The 17,010-nt window shown below is 42.0% G+C and overlaps 1 protein-coding gene across 2 annotated transcripts in view; it reads left to right on the top strand.

Moving 5' to 3' along the window:
• The first annotated feature begins 2,247 nt into the window (after positions 1-2,247).
• LOC138064455 (mitogen-activated protein kinase kinase kinase 1-like) overlaps positions 2,248-17,010 on the top strand; it is a 107,682-nt gene continuing 92,919 nt past the window's right edge. For both annotated transcript variants that reach the window (XM_068927170.1, XM_068927168.1), the window contains exons 1-2: positions 2,248-2,380; positions 3,276-3,392. In XM_068927170.1, the coding sequence (XP_068783271.1) occupies positions 2,296-2,380; positions 3,276-3,392 (202 nt within the window). In that variant the 5' untranslated portion in view covers positions 2,248-2,295. The remainder of the gene's footprint in view (positions 2,381-3,275; positions 3,393-17,010) is intronic.

The following is a 17,010-nucleotide window of genomic DNA, read 5'->3' as shown; positions in this document are numbered from 1 at the left end:
TAGCAAGAGGATTTTGCCTATGGAGCCAGTTATGGTGATGCTGAGCTGGAGTATGGAGAAATATCATTTCATTTCAGATTGTGTTCCCCTAATCTCAAGTATAAACAACAAAAATAAAATGGCAGACAAAATTTCAGATTTCAGATATAAACTGTAGAAGTACATTTTGATTTTTCAGAGCAATTGGAAGTGCACTGAGGACAGCAATTATGATATGGAAATTATCTCCACAGTTGCCTTACCAGCTTCCTGTTGCCTACTACCAAGGCTACCATTCTTGCTCTGCGGTGTTTTCATCTGTTAAATTTTGTTTTGGTTTTTTCCATTCACAGATAGAACAGAGCTACAGGAATATGTTGAAATGAACTGTGCTCATTCCTCACAGAATGGAAGGAGTGTCCTTCTTTGCAAAAGCTACAGCTAGCTATCAACTTTCATAACCTTCAGACAGCACGTCTACTTACTAAATATGAAAAGGGATCCTGACTAGAAAGGATCTTGACTTCTTGTAGATCTCAAATGATTTGCTCCAGAGACAGAGGGCGTGTGTTAGAAGTCCTTGCCCTCCACATCCTGTCAGGGAAGGTCCGTGGGCACCACAAAGCCTTCAGAGAATGGTCACTTTCTGGACTGCACGAATGACAAACTGCTAGAAGGTCTGGCCTGAAGCAGGAGGAGGAGTTCATAATAATGTCTTTTTGTACTGCTGTGTTTCATGCTATGTTTGACATTGCAGTTATGGTAGAGAAAACTTTTCAGATCTCCTTCAACAAAAGACTGAATTAATGAATAGCCTCAGTCTCGGCAGAGATAAAGAAATTCTTTCTTGTGAGCTCTGCTCTGTGCTATTTGTGTTGATGATCAACAATAGCCTTTTTTTCAGTCTAGGAAGGATTAAGGAGAGAGCACAAGGATAAGAAAGCAATACAATGGGAACAAGAAGTAGGGAAAGTGACTTCCTTATGATTAGCAATGACAGTATGGATACTGGTGATGAGATGAGAAGTGTGCTTCCCTTCTGGGAACCAAGTGTGTAAGAGTAAGGAGGGAAAGAAGCCAGCGCAGAGTGGGCTTTTTAAGAAAAAGAAGGGGACACTGGGGGAACATTTATGAAGAAAAATCTTCTCAGATAAGAAGAAGCTTGGAGATAGCAAAGAGAGAAGACAGATGACGAAGGATGTGGGTAGGGGCTGGTGAGTTTCTGCCAAGTATTTTTATTTGCTGTTTCATCGTCTTTGTTTCAAAGGCCAGTATTGGTTAAGGGACTCTATTGCACAAGCTGTTACACTAAATAACACAGATCTGTCACTTAAGGGTGAAGTGTCAGGCTGCCAAATCCTGAAGCAGAGGACCGGGCCCATATCCTGCAACCTCATCTCCCAGCCAGCAGCTTCTCCTCCTACCCTGTTGGGGACAATGGCTGCATCATCCTGCTGCGCAGTCCCTGGGACTGGGAGGGCCCGAGGTGGCTAGCTGGGGGAGGCAGCCCAGCTCCTCTGCATCCCTCTCCTGCTGCTTTGGAGCAGCTGGGACTCCCCACAAAGCGCCCCAGCACAGGCCTGAAGGATTGCCTAGTCCTGTCTTGGCCTCTCCTACCCACTCCTTGCTGTTGAGCCGTTCCGCAGCAGTCCAGAAGTGGAAGTTTGTTCTTGCTTCTTTGTGCAGCTTAGCTTCGGGGGGGGGGGGGGGGGGGGAGGGCATTCCTCCCAGGGGCTAAGCCCCAGGCACCTGGGATCAGTGTCTTCAGGGAGGACAATAGACTCCAGGGAGGGCCAATACGCCCAGTGATGTGTTTCTGTGGGGAATAGGGTAGAGGAATAAGGTGGGAGAGAAGAAGGAGGAGGGAAAAGGAATAGCTCTAAGGGGAGTAATGTCCTAATTGAGGTGGTAAGATAGGATGAGGAGGTGGTTGGGAATGACAGAAAAGATTGTAGAGGAAAAAGAAAAAAAAATATGTTAAGGCTAAGAAGAGGGAAATCTGCTAAAAGTGCAGTAAAAGGATAGGCACAGGAGTAGCTACAGTGGAAATGTCTAGAAAAAATGAATTAATGCGTAGTGGAGGTTGGTAGAAGGGCAAACACAGAACTCCGCTGGAGTTTTTTTTATGCAAATATTTTCTTAGTTAACAGTGTGCTCTGCAGCTAGACAGGCCACAGTTTGCTGTTTGCCAGCAGACTTTCACACCTGGCTTCCAGCAATAGAGCGGAAAGGCACCCTGGCCTGCCCTGAAGCATGCACTTGATCACCTGGTTGAAAGAAACAAAGAGAGAGAAAAAGATATGTGGCCTTGGAAGGATGGCATGCAAAAAGGAAGGTGTCAGACAAATCGCTAACACACACCAAGACTCATGTGCCTTTGTTTCAAGATCCTGGCCAGAAGGTAAGGTTGAAAGGCAGATGGAAAGGAAAGGTGTTTGACAATGGTTGAGGTAAAAAAAAAAAAAAAAGTCAAGGATGAACAGTAGAAGAGGGGCAGAATTGAACAGAGGGCAGCAGAACTGGTTGGCTTGAAACCAAAGAGAGAAGAGAGAACAAACTTGAAAGAGACGCACCTGGGAAATTCAAGGCACTTCTGCTAAATGCTCAGCACAGTGAGACCATAAGCAAAAAAGAGATGGGACGGAGGATGAAGGGGAAAAAGCAGTGATAGATGAGCACAGGAAAATGGCTAAGTGTGGAGAACCTGAGGATAAATGAAAGGCTCTCCTATGCAGAAGAAAGCTAGCATAAATGGATAGGGAGGCAAAATAACTTTGTGTGTGCATCTGTTCATGCACTAGGCATAGCTTAAGCTCAGGCAGCCATCTCTCAGTGCCAGCATCTTTTACTCAAGTGAGTTGTGCAAGATCAGTGTGGGCTGATTTCCATATAAGGACCTGGGAACCTATCTGGGCTCTCGCAGCCAGGGAGGAGGGGTTGCCCATGGCGCAGGTGCAACAGCTTTTGGGCACAGCGCAAAGGTGGTTTCTTCTTGTCACTGTATTTAGCAGTTAAACAGGGAAAGTCTCTGGAGTTTGCCGAGTCTGAGGCCAAAACTGAAATTAGTACAGGTTGCCAAATGGAGTGCATAAGTTGTTAGGAAAAAAAGTCAGCAATCCTTAGACAAATATCTTTCGTAAACATAATGCCATTTGGACTGCATTGCTAGGAGCATGCGTGTGTGTTACTGTGATTAGCTCACATACGTGCCTTTCAGAGATTCAGAGATATTTGTGCTACATGGGCCTGAACTTGAAAGGTGCTAAGTATTCTCATCTTGTGGTTGGCAATTCCAGTAGGTACTGAGTCCCCTACAGGACTGAGCTGCTGTCTGGGATTGACCTCATCAGAACTGGAATCACACATTTTAAGCGGTAAAAAAAACACTCTCTTGAAAGGATTGTGCATATGTGGTGAGTATGTGATGTAAAGCTATTAAGAGTATTTACAAATTGTAGTTTTGTTGTATAGGACCTTAAATCATAAAGCAGGGCCCCAAAATTTTAAGTAAATTAGGCCATGAAATGGCCTGGCTTTTCTAGAATTGCCTGACCCTGTTCCCCACAAACTGGCTGATTCATTCCCTGAGGGCTTACATGCTCTCAAATAAGTACATCTAGCTATATAGATATCAGCGTAGTCTCTGCTGTTAGATGGCGTTTGAGGCATATAGCTACCAGACGTACACTGCCGAAAAAAAGGCTCCCCTCTGTCAGCTAGTTCTATACTTTATTGGTGTAACGTATTATATATTAAAATGGAATGTAGTTAAGAGGGCTACAGTGAATAGTCTTTTTTCTCCTACCCTTTGGGACATTTCCCTGTTCAAATCAGATTATCAACTGTTTGCCAGTCAATAAGTCTTCTGTATCATGTGCTGCTGAACCGCATTTCCTCTTTTCTTGGCCATAGCTATGCATTCTAGTTTGGTCACATCAAATTAGCGTTAACTCAGGTCAGCTGAGGCACCGGTGGCTCTGCACAGCACGGTCCTCCAAGCTGTGGATTTCTGCATGTGGTTTTCTGCATTTCTGCTCCCAGCACTCTGGGATTTTTTCCGAGGTGGGTGATCTGAGTGGATTGCTTAAGAGTTATAGGTTCTTCTGGTGAACTAACTCTTTTCCTGGAGGTCTTTATTGCACAATCAGACGTGATTAAGGCTTCCATGTTCTCAAAAGGAAATGAATATTTTGTAGGCTACGTAAATAGGAATTTGGGAACTTAGAAGGCTAGGAAGGAAAGACAACAAAAGAATATAATTGGGTGAAAGATGAAACACTTCAAAAACTGCTTCAGATGTAGGAGAATGAAAGGGGGTGAAATCATTTCAGCTAAGAGCAAATTCACTGAAAGCTGCAATATGAGAATGGAGCACTTTGCAAATTTAGGTTGGATTCAGGGATCATTTTCGTTTGGAAAAAAAGAAGAGACTTTTAAAAAAATTTTAAATCTTTGATATTGAAGATGTTGAATTGCTGTGATTCATTCTGAAAAAAACAAGTCCTGCTTTTCCAAGTTACAATAGTTTTTTTTCCCTACCTTTATTTGGTAAAGTTCTTTTCTTTTTAAAACAGACCTGAATTTTAAGAAAAATACCAATGAAGACATATCTAACTCAAAACTAAATGAAATATTTTGGATGAAAAGAAGCTAAGCATTTTGTGAAGATTTTTTTTTTTTGAGAAAGGTGAAAAATTCTATTTCAGTTTGACCTGTCTTACATCTATTTCTCCTCATTTATCAGTATGTTCATAAAGCCAAAAACTCATTATGCACATAGCTCTAACGTGTTGTTACAGTGATCTCCAATTCCTTCTCAGGAATAGCCTATATAAAAGATGAATCTGTTATGTGAAACCCTATTACTACTGAGAAGTTTGCTCAGTACCTAGCTATTTAGCATACCTTATTATCTTTGGCAGACCTGGTGCACATTGTTTTGCCAATAAAGTTATTGAAAACAGAGAGAAGGCAACTTGGCCAATGATTCAATAACTGAAATCAATTGCTAAGACCTGGGCCCAGTAAAGTGGGATATGGGAAAGCTTCCCATCAGCACTAATACTTACAGAAATGTTCATCTCATTGTTTTTTTAACAAGCTGTATTTGAAATATAGCTTCACTTCTTAACATTTTGAGAATGTGTGCAATGTTTACAAGCTTTCAGCAGGTCATTTCTCACATACCACATTACAATCATATCGAAAAGCCTATTCTTCATCCTTCTACACCATTTGTAAGTCAATGGAGTATAAGAACACAGCACGCAACTTGGACAAGGACTGGGCCTGTTTGTTATACACGTTCTGTTTGTGCTGCAGAGGTAGTTTAGGTGCAGTAACGGCTCCCTCCTTATAATGGTCCACCACATATTGGCTAGAAAGATCAAGGAGGAGGAGCTCAAGCATTTTCTTCAATGTCTTCATAATAACTACCATTGTACTGCCCAAAGTTTAATGAGCTTTAATAGTATCACTTGAAGGAAGAGTGTTTCCTCCCTGCACAGAAACTGCCTTGTGAATCTGTACAGAAGTGTCCTATTCTTCCTCTAGTGAACTAAGGCTGGTTAAGATCGGTTTCAGTGGTGCATTTCAGGAATGAAATATGCATGTTTTTATGCTGCTAAACACACTGGGAAAACTTTGCTGAAAGATCTCCTCTGTAGTGATATTTCTGTAGCTGCACATGAAAATCCTATTAAAATGAATTTTATGTATTAACACCTATTTGAAATAGAGGAGGTTTGGGATCAACAAAGTCATTTAATAAATGATAGAGAAAGAGAGTAATTAATCTCTTAGGTAGGTTGATATTGCCTTTAATCGTGGTTATATGGTAGATAATATAATTGGGGGGCAATATATGTAATATAGTAATGGGTACAGTAAAACCGCATTTAAGTGAAAATCTAATGCATCAGAAATATTAACCAGGGAGGAGTCAGAGACTGTCTATTGAAAGTAAAAGAAATCTTCAAAGGGAAGTAGGAGTCTGAGGCATGTGAGAAGTGGCTGACAGATTACAGCCAGTTAAATTAAAGGCAAGAATTTGGAAATGCATATAAACAGCTCTCTAGATTGGGAAGGCATACTAGAGGGACCTGTTGGCATTTCTCATAATGAAAGTCATACCTAAGAAATGCAAGGACAACCAATTTTAAATGGAGGAATGGGAAATTGTCTTTTTCCTTAGCGTTATCCTGTGAAATTCACTGCTGGAGGATGTTATTGTTGTCAAGAGCTAGCAGGAATTTAGTATTCCCTGTTTAGTTAGGAAAAAAATAGAGAGAGGTAAACCATCTATATCATGATATAAATCATCAACTAACAAATACAGCGGGTGGTTAGTTAGCAGACATATTATTCGTTTATAAGGTTTCTTGATTCTTCCTCCGAAGTATTTACGCCTAGTCACTCTCAGAGGCAGGATGCCTCTGAAAGGATAGGAAAGGACGAAAGGGTATCCGACTAACTCTACGTCAGTTCCTATTTCCCTCCCCTCTCATAAGAGCCAGTGGATACAGGACACTTTTTGGGTGGGAAGAAGAGCCAAGATAACTTAGAAAACGTTGGCCTGCTGTACGTGTGAGATATAAATATTCCCTTGTCATGGCTGTAGGTTTGGAAGGCCCCAGACTGACTGGAGACATCATGTTGTCACATGCCAGCCCATTGAAAAACAACTGTGAAGTCGCCACAGAACAAATCACTATTCATGAGGCAAAACCCTAAAACAAAGCCTGTCCTTCAAGTACTGGTGGCCCAGTAGGATGCAGCACAGTTTAGGACACTGGGACATCAGCTGCACAGTCAGAGGCCTTCGGTGGCATATTGCCAGGTGCCCTAGGGCTGTGTCTCATTTGTATGTGCAGGGCAGGATTTTAAGCAGAGTTCAATGCACACAGTTAGAGCCCTGTAAGTAAGCACAGCACTTCCTAAAACCCGTAGAGAGAAAGGGTGTGCGCTATGATTTGAGAAGTAGGGGAACAAGATGGTCAAAGGAGAGATGGGCACTCACTCTCTGAAACTATGTCCAGCTTTATTTCTGACACAACGCACAGTGGTTTCACACTGCTAGGTGATTATGTTCCTTGGACTTGTTCAGACCTGTAATAGCAAATGTTTGCTCATAAATATAAAAGTATTTCCAAAGAGCCTCCTACGAACAGCAGCCCTCATGTATAACTGAGGATACCTGTCACCAGGCAGGCAGCTATACAAATCCAGCATACTTTCTTGACAAAGTCTGGACTACAGCACCGTAATAAATTCCACCTCAGCTTTTATCTCAGCTTCTTCTAGGGTCTTTCCAAGACAAACTCTAGGAGAGCTGGACTTAGGAATGGTCAGGGCATATGCACTCCTCACACCTTTCCCTTGGGCAGCAAACAAGAGAAGAGGCAGGACTTGGATTTCTCTTTCCTTCTCAGGGTAGGAAAGCTCTTACAGAGGCATGCTCTAAGCTGTCTTACCCACTCCTCCTGCAACTGGACAACAGGATTAGGAATGTTCAAACAATCCTGACTGCCAAGTCAAAACCCCCCCCCGTGACTTCCTGTTGCTGACTGGGAGCCATTCGGGCTTTTCTTCTGCACAGAGTATCTGAGCCCTCCTAGCCTCCGGCTAGCATGTTACTGAAGCAATGCAAATGAGACACCTGGCATACTGCTTCTACTGCTCACTCACGTGCAAGGCATCATGAAGACAGCAACAGGCGTAGGAACGCTAACAGTGGGAATTTGGTTTACCCAGGTAGTCCTTCTTTAGCATCCCAACTTCTGCCCATTTGTAAGCTGAAGTAGAAAGGTCCCTTCAGAAGACATCTGGAACTGTGAGTTCAATGTTATCACTGGGAGATCACAGAGGATCCCAGCTACAGCTCCCTGGCCCAGCACTCTGCCTCATGTGAGACATGGTGTGTGCTGGGGAATTAGCATTCCCCACAGGGAAAACAACATATTCCCATGGGAGGATTACAGACACACAGTGAAAAGGTTACTCAGGGCTAAAGAATGTTGTCTAGATTTCCTTGGAGTAACCTGGTCAAAAATACTCCCAAAGCAAAAACTGCCAGACTAAGTATTGGGCATAGAAGGAGAGGCTGGCATGTATATTGCTGCAGTAGAGGATTCAATGGTTGTCTTCAATAATTAAACACGCTAGAAATATTTAGATAGAGATATCCTAGGATCAGACATACTAGTGGAGGATCTTGGAGCAGGGGTGGATTTCTTCCCAGCTGTCCAGCTGGAGAAGACCAGATACTGAAGAGGCTGGTGTTCTTGCAGTGGGTGAGTTAAGGAAAATATCTGTTGCCTGATACATTCAGCTGCTTGAATGTCTGAGACTGAAGTGTGACAATGCCCAGTGCTTTCCTTAAGATCTCCTACACTCTTCTGATTTTATTTCTTACGCTTCTGTGATGGAAGAGACAGAGGAGTACATTAGGGTTGGAACTGCCCTTGTGTACCTGAGCTCTCACACTCACCCTCAGCCCGCAGGAAGCTGGGACCATTCGTGTCCCAGCGACATTTCTCACCGGGATAACTTCTGTGAGTGCTTTGGGCATCCGCAATCTGTTGGGTAACTGCAGCCTCTGCTGTGCCTTCTCCTTTTTTCCCTGTGCTAATCAACAGGTCTGAAAAGAACTTGAACAGTTGAAAAGCTGTTATCTTACAAGAAAAATAAAAAGCTATTTTATTCTCAAACCTAAAATTACAGATTCAGTTAATTTAGATGCAGAATCAGCTTGTAGGATCAGAGTCACTCCTAACATTCATCAATGCCATCAGCTCTTCTCACATACTGAGATGCTGAGAGATATAATGTACTATTTAAACCCATTACTTCATGTAACCGCACGGTTCCACAAGAAACTCGTTCAGGGACAATATTATCTTTCCTGTTCCTCCAAAGTTGAATACCTAAAGTGAACTGCACTACCGTCATGAACAAGAGTCACGAATGCATTGTTTCCTCATATTTTTTCCAGGGAAAAATGCTAATAACAGGACCTGACTGATCTTTGAGACTGTCTAGATCAAACTTAAGGTAGTATGAAGTCAATCACTAAAACCTGGAGGAGCAACACCTGTAGCAAAGCTGCAAGCCCTGACTTATTCAAACCCATTGAGTTTGCATTGTCTAGCTGGTTACTAAGCCCTTGATTCTGCTCTAACAGACCCACATGTTCTTCATGTACTTCAGTTTTTCTTGTTGGCTACCTGGAAAAAGTGTTCCTAGTGTGATGACATTTTATCAGTAATTTAGTCTTACCAGAGAGAAGACAAACGACTGCTGCATCTTGGCATCAGATAATTACATACTATGGATTTGCTTTGGGACAGTTATTTGTTTGTTGCTCCAGTTCAGAATAGTTTTTGACCTGCAGCGACCAATGTATTATTTCATTCAAGGTAATGAATGAATGAATACATGAATGAATATGGTAATTTGTTACTGCTGAAGGAAGTTTGCTAGATATCAGTCTAAAAGACAATGTCAGTGCTATCATTCCCTTGACTATCATAGCTTCACATTACTATTGGTGGTTCTTGCTAGCTCCACTTGAAAACAGAAAAACACATTTTCTTGACTGAATTTAGTTTATGACCTAGCTATACTCATTTTAAGCTTGCTTAGCTTTCTCCAAGGCAGAGTCGCTTTCTCCAAGGTGGAGTCGCTTGCCATTACTGTCACATACAGCTGTTTCTCTCCCAAGTGTGTTCACCTGCAAGATTTTATGGAGATTTTTTTCTTACCTAATTTAAAAAACTTGAAAAATAAAATAATAAAAAACTAAAAACAGGACATGGAAAGCTCAAAGAGTATTCCAGTGCTGGGAGAGCACTGGGGGAAGCTCCAAAGTACTGCAGGAGTGCCAGAGCTAGTGCAGAAGCTGAAGAAGGACCTGAGCTGCCCGGGAGTGGAGGGGAGTCTCAGCTGGCTGGAGGAGCAGGGCAGCAGTCTGAGGAAGCAAGGGATCAGGGCAGAAAAGACCTAGAAAAGTAAGAAAACATTCTGAAGTAGCACTGGAGGATAAGCAGAGCCTTCCTGAAAGAAGGTTGGAGGACAGATAGAAGATGCAACCTCCTCTTCAGTAAACTGGATAGGGGGAATTTCCGGAGTGACTGCCAGTAGAGTATGCTCTCCTGTCCCTTACTAGCTCTCAGAGCTCTTCTCCGAGTCACCTTCACCTCTTCAACACCACTCTTGGAATATGGCTACTCAAAGAAGGCTTAACACTCCAAGAAGAGCTGCACCAACACAAAATAGAGACAGAAACGCAGCCTGCCTTATGGCAGTGGATGACAGTTTGGCACCTCCTGCTATAACCTTTGCCAGCCCCACACAGCCAGAGTAGGGATGGAGTATTCCCCCCACACAGCTGAGAGGGAGCTATGTCCTTCCTGGTTTGCTGGAACAAGCAGTGGAGGCCTTGTCTGCAGGGAGGCTGCCGATCTGCTCTGCCCCCAGGCTTTGACCTTGACTACAAAACAATTAGAACCTCTTGCTCTAATTTGAGATTTCCTGTGTAGCTGATTATCCGCCATAATTTCCTGGTCCTCTTTCAAGTGATTGCTTTCCTGTTCTCTAAGCCTGGCTTGCGTTTATGCTCAGATGCGTGGTCTTATTTTTGCCTTTTTGGAAATGCACATTGCTTGCCCACTGCCAACACTGCAGAGCCCGCCAGAGCGCTCTGTATCAGCAGCCCATCTTCTTCCCTTTCCCAGTCTTCATGTCAAAAGTGAATTCTATTTGCAATGATATTATATTTTTTTCCAAGTCGTTGATCAAATTCTAAAACGTTATAGTCCCCAGTAGAAGTACACTTACTTGGTAAATCCTCACATAGAATTACATTTGACACATATTATGTAGAATATTGGATCTATTTAATGCATTGATGTGCTATTAATGCTTTAATAAAAATATCATAGAACCAAATTAAATGCCTTTTTATCTTAACACTTAACACTATAGTATATGATCTCAAAAAAATAGCCACTTACCTTGGGAAGATTGATTTAACACAGATTTGCGTATCTGGGCTTAAAATATATTGCCATGTCTCTCATTTTTACTAACTGAAACCTGTATCCACTGTTACATCATTTTTCCTAAGATCAAGATCAGGGCGTATTTAGTTGTTTTCTCCTTTTAAGTATCAGATTGGCATTAACTGCCTTGCAGTCTTCTGGACTATCTCCAGGGTTCCAGACTGTATTAAAAATCAGCAGCATTGATCCACAAGCATTTTTTAGTGTTCCCATATAAGTTATCTTGATTTAATGACTTACTAATGACTTAATAGCTTTTGTTCTATATTATCCTTTATTTTCTTTGGAATACAGTTTCTTTTTAATTTTACATTTTCACTTTTATTGCTCTTTCACTTTACTTTTGTCAATCTGTTTTTAAACTTCTGTTCTGATTTTTGCTTTTAAGCTACATATGTTTTAATATATAAAAATAATAAATATAATATATAATTATATTAAGCAATTATATTATGTAATAAATATGTAATTTATTTACATATAATATAACAAAGTCATGTATCTTGATCACTTTTGTCTAAACAAACACTAACTTTTAGTTTTATAATTAATTCTTCTTCTTCTGCTAATATGAGAGGTCTAATGCAGAATTCCTAGGGTTGACTATAACCTGTTTTGAGGCATTCTTAAAATTCCAAGAACATTGAAGCACTGACAGCATGAGACCACCAAAAAGTCAACAAGAGTTCACAGATTTGTACTACATGGGCTGAATGAAAAAATATCATAGTCATTCTGCTTCTCAAGTGGAATTTTATCAGTTCTAGAAATTATCCTACTTGGAAAAGCTAGCCGACATATATCTAAAGTTTAGAATGCGCTGAAGAACTTTACAGAATAGGGTTGAATTTAGGCACATCTTTAAATGATTTCCTGCTGCCTCTAGCACCAAACTGAAAACAAGTCCCAAAAACACAAAACCAGCAATTGCTGCTAGCAGATATTACTCGTATGTTTAAAATTAAGCATGCATTTAATGTCACTGTTACATTATGGTAGGCAACACCACGAATGTTCAGCCTATAACCTGTTATACGCTACAGCACCACATCCATGGTAAATTAGGAGGTCAAATATATCTATATTTCACAGGGTTCACATCTGTGAACTTGCAGATAAAATCTTCATGGCCTGTTCTCCACAGCCTCAACCCAGCAAAATACTTAAGGATCTTCAGAAATGACAGCAAGTAAATGATCCTGTTAAATCATAGGGCTGTTGCTGTGTTTAAAGGCCTTACTGATTTAGCACTATAAATAGCAGAGTTAGGGAGAGAGCAATACCGTGAGTACTAACCATCCAAATTTCCATCATTAAAGCCTGCCATCACTCTTTCTGAATTGGTGTCTGTCAGAGCTCATCAGTATCCTGGCTAGCACATCTACAACAGCTTAGGAATCTTTTATTTGAAACAGTTATTGCCTGAAAATGTATCTTTGCTAAAATCAAAAATAGCAGCAAATCAAAATATCAGCTGCAGCAATAAATGCTTTTTGGCTCCCGGAATGAGTTTCTGGACAAAGAGAAAGCAAGAGAGAGCACACGTACAAGCCCCTGCTGCGGAATCACAGATATTACAGATATGCTGATATTCAGAGCTTCACTCCACCCGGAAAGTGAAAAACCTCCTGCTGTGAGTGATTTACTGCCTAGGGCAAAACTTCTCTTTCTATCCCAATGAATATGTAATTACTTACACAGTGTGAATCAACTTCAACAGAAGAAAGTCTCTCCTAAACCAATTCTCAGTATGAATCAGATGGAGCAAAGATTTGAACCTGTCTCCAACGCTCTAAACAGGTGCTTTGACAAGGAAGTGAGTTACTACAGTAGTAGAGCAGGTAGGAATTGCAGAGGCCCCATTTTGGGATGAAGAAGGAAAAACAGTAGAAAGGAGAAGGCATCTGAAAAATTGCCATTGATATGGCGCTAAGACGAACATGTCAGAGTTAAGAAAAAGGTAAATCCTGCAGTCTGTTTTTTGCAGCATTATGAGCCAGGACTCCAAAAAAAGGATTGTAGCTCTCTGTATATCTGAACTCTTGAAGAATGTGGAAGTAAACAGAGGAATGGAGAAGAGCTAAGTGCAAAACAGAAGGAGACAGAGTCCTGACTGAAGTAAAGAAACAGTGAGTTTGCAAGCACATCATGAGAAGTGAGATTATCTGCATTACTACCTATGCTTTGAGGGAAAGGGCTAAAACCCCAGAGCTCTTCTCTTCCCCAGACCAAATGATCTCCTTGCTCAAAGCAAGAGGAAAAAAGAAGAAAGGGAGTTAGCATTATTTTTCCTTTTCTCTTCTGCTCCTTGGCTTGTTTCTGATCAAAGAAAACAAATCAGAAGCTACGGAAGGAGGGGTGGGAAGCTTGTGTTCCTGCTGGAGTCGCTTAGCCTCAGGAAGCAAAATGAAAATAAGGATCATCTAATCCGTGAAGTGTGAATGTAGTGGAAAGATGGGCTGGGCGCCTGGCTCTCAGCTGGCTGCCTTGCAGTGTCTCACTTACAGCTAGATTTGCTAAAATAAGTCCCACAAGCCCTGCTTCTTTGGAGGATGCTCTGTATTTTTAAATTGCTGAAGGCTTTGGTCTAATTTAAGGGTTGTTCGGTGAAGACAATTTGTTCCAAAAATGTGTGACATGTAAACATATGTCTAGCCAAGCTGTTTACACAAATAATGACAAAACCCTATATAACATTTAAAAGCAATCTGAGTAAAATGGTTTTGGGGTTCCCCCTTCTAGAAAATGCAGACAGTAAAGACCGTTAATGCAGGAATTAACCAAAATATTCTGTTGCCTAAGGAAGGACAAAAGTAAAATCTAATTGCATTGGCCTATTGAAAACATCTAGCAGTAGCTCTTACATGCATTGAGGTAGCACTCTTTTGCATGTAAGCCAACTGGCTGCCTTTCAGCACAGAAGCTATCACTAACTGTGCCGGGGACCATCTGATAGGAAAGCAGCTACGGGCTCAGGAATGCCAGCATTCCCACTGCTCTGTTTTCCCAGTTGTCAGCTCTGTTTATAAATTGTCCATTTATAGCAAATCCAGCACCTGCTATGGACACCTCACACTGCCAAGTGCTTGAATATGTCTCAAAGAGAGCCACTCCACACTTTAACCAGTTATGCTCAGCCTCTTATCAACTCTATCGTTAAAACAGCCTCCTGGTACTTCTGAGAGCAAGTTTAGGTTTTGGTGAGCAAACTGGACAAGCCACTAGAATTGCTCTTGAGTAGTTCTAAGATGTCCTGTAATCCTTTTCAGAATAAAGCAGATCTACTGGGCACTGAACATATCACCCTTTGTATAAGCACCATGCTTTCATGATTTACACAGCGCTTACAGATGAATATAGACTGATAATTTAAGAAAAATCCTCATTGAATCTTTTACTGTACAGTTGAACTGTTTTGCAATTTTGATGTTACCTGAACACGATGAAATTAGACTCACAGATGGAACACATGAGGTATCTGGCTTTCTTCAAATGCTTCACCCCTTCCTTTAACCAACCTCCCTCACTCAGAGGGTGCTGAAATAGCAAGGAGCAAATGCTCGGTTACAGACAACAGAGAATGCAAAAGGGTTGTGTCAGCCACACTGCTTAGCTGGCCTAAGCCCTAGCCTAAAACACAGTCTGTCCCTGCAGGAGGAAGCATAACCCAGTTCCTGCTACAAAAGCAGAGCGACCTTGACCAAAATTGTAGCTACCTGTCTGTAAAGGCCGTGATCCCAGAGGCACTAACAACTGGCAGAAAGGGGAGCTCGGCCTGGTGCACCTTCAACCCAAAGACGGCTTGCGGCAGGTTGCACTGTGCAAAGGCTCCTCAGTTTTGGAACTCACTCCTCTTCCCCAGCTGGTCAGAAATAGCTCCAAAATGTTAACCCTCAGGCACAGTATAATCAACTATCATTTATTAGTTTGGGGAGGTTTCAGATGTACAAGGAATAATTGGACTCAGGAATTTTTTTTTTTTTGCCTGGTTGCTGTTCGTGGGGGTTAGTAATTTTGCTTACACTTTATAGGCCTAGCTGTAATAACTTGGGGCTGTCAGAGTATGACACGGCTTTCTTCATATAAGCAAGTCAGAAAGATATATGACAAGTGGGCTTTGAATGTGATAGGTTTCTGATTCTCTCTGGACAGTTCGTCTCTTTTGCTCCAGTGCAAAATGAGCATAAATGCTAGTGAATAAAAATTCTCCAATAGCAGTAGCCATTTAGCCCAGTTCAGGCTGATTTCACAACTGACCAGTGATCCCAGCCCACAAGCACTACAGTGCTTTTTCCTCACAGCTGGGCCACAGTTACCCAGGAAGTGTCCACACAGCATGAACAGGCTGCTCCTCTTGGTCTGTCTTCAGGGAAGCAGAGACCCAATGATGCTGAAGAGCAACAGTCTTGCAATATTTCTTTAATCTGTAAAGCTTACTGTCCCAAGATCAGAACAGGCCAGTTGCTCAAGAAGACTCCAAATGGATTAGCTTTTGTGCTGCTCCTGTAAACTTCTAATTGCACTTGAAATTCACAGAGGATAGTAGAGAAACCTTCACATTTCAGAGCATTATCCAAACCATTCCTGGAGTTCAAAAAAAAAAAAAAAAATTGTACAAACTGTTTCTCAGAAGCATCTAACAAGGTCTAACAGAAGAGAAAGAGTGGCCTGGAGGGACACCACTGCCATATGACAGTCCCTAAGTGTCATATGACAGTCCCTAAGTGCCTTGCAGGTAGCACACATCCCTCCTTGCTGCAGGGCACCTGCAGGGGCAGTGAACACCTCTGTGGCTAAAACAGTGGCTTCTCACTACGGCTGCTGCTGTTGGGCCTGATCCAGCACAGCCATAGTTGCAGGACTGCTCCTCTCTTAGACACTAGCCCACTGATTTGAAGGATTTCTTGACTGACTAGAGCAGCGGTCCTAAGAAAAAGGATTCACAGGTATAAAACCTGAAGTGATTCCCAGTGACTATGACTTACTGAGACGTCTTCAGCCCTCACTCAAAGGGCTGCGCTCAGTCGGCTCAGGAGGTGCTGACCATGCAAATCATCAGCAAAATGTGAAGGCAAAGATCTGGTCCAATGAGGCTCCATGCAGCGTGTGGGTGCAATACAACAGCACAGCTAGCCAACTAGCGATCCTGACAGCTATCCCCTCGCAGGACCCAGGTGGTGGCTTCCTTGGCCCTCTGTGCTGGGCCAGCTAGTGCCCAGGGACGGCCGGGAGCCAGACACAGCCACCAGGCGCTGCTGTCTGCTGCAGTGCACATCCACCATCAGGTCCCACTGGCAGCCCAGGTGGGCTCAGGACACGTGGGCACCGTGACTCCCTGACAGCTACGTGCTGTGGCAGGGGGCTTTGAGGTTCCTCTGAAACAGTGGTAAATTGCTTTGAAATCCATTGGTGTGGATTGTTTTATTACCAACTTTGTTCCTCCTCTCTAAAATCACATGGATTTCTATATATAATGGGGAAGATATGCAAAGAAAACAGATATTTTTTACGTTTCCTTGAAGTTGATTAAAACACTGCGGTAATATTGTTTTAAGCATATGACCCAGACCTTAACACTCAGTTTTGAAACACATTTCTTTCCTCCATATTTATTATGCAGGTGAAAGCTAAAAATAAATATAGAGACTCAAAATCCACTTTTAGACCTTTGTGTTCCAAATTGACCCATGCCTAATTTTGTTCCAGTTAATCTGAAAAAGGTTTAAATTGGACACTTTGTCTCTAATGTTAATGTTACTTACTTTTGCATTTACATTTTCAAATCAAGGCATTGTAAGAACCATAACAAGCTCACCGGAAGACCGATCTTTCACACTACAAATCTGCTTTCCAGTCTTCAAAAATCATTTCTAGGCTCTTGCAGAGGTCTAAAAATGCATTACGTTTTCTGAGTATGGATTAGTAGTCAAAAGAGATTACACAGTTCTAAATTTGTATTCTGCTACCAAAT

This window comes from Struthio camelus, chromosome Z (assembly GCF_040807025.1).
Source record: "Struthio camelus isolate bStrCam1 chromosome Z, bStrCam1.hap1, whole genome shotgun sequence".
NCBI lineage: Eukaryota > Metazoa > Chordata > Aves > Struthioniformes > Struthionidae > Struthio > Struthio camelus.
This window is presented reverse-complemented; position numbering and strand designations above follow the sequence as displayed.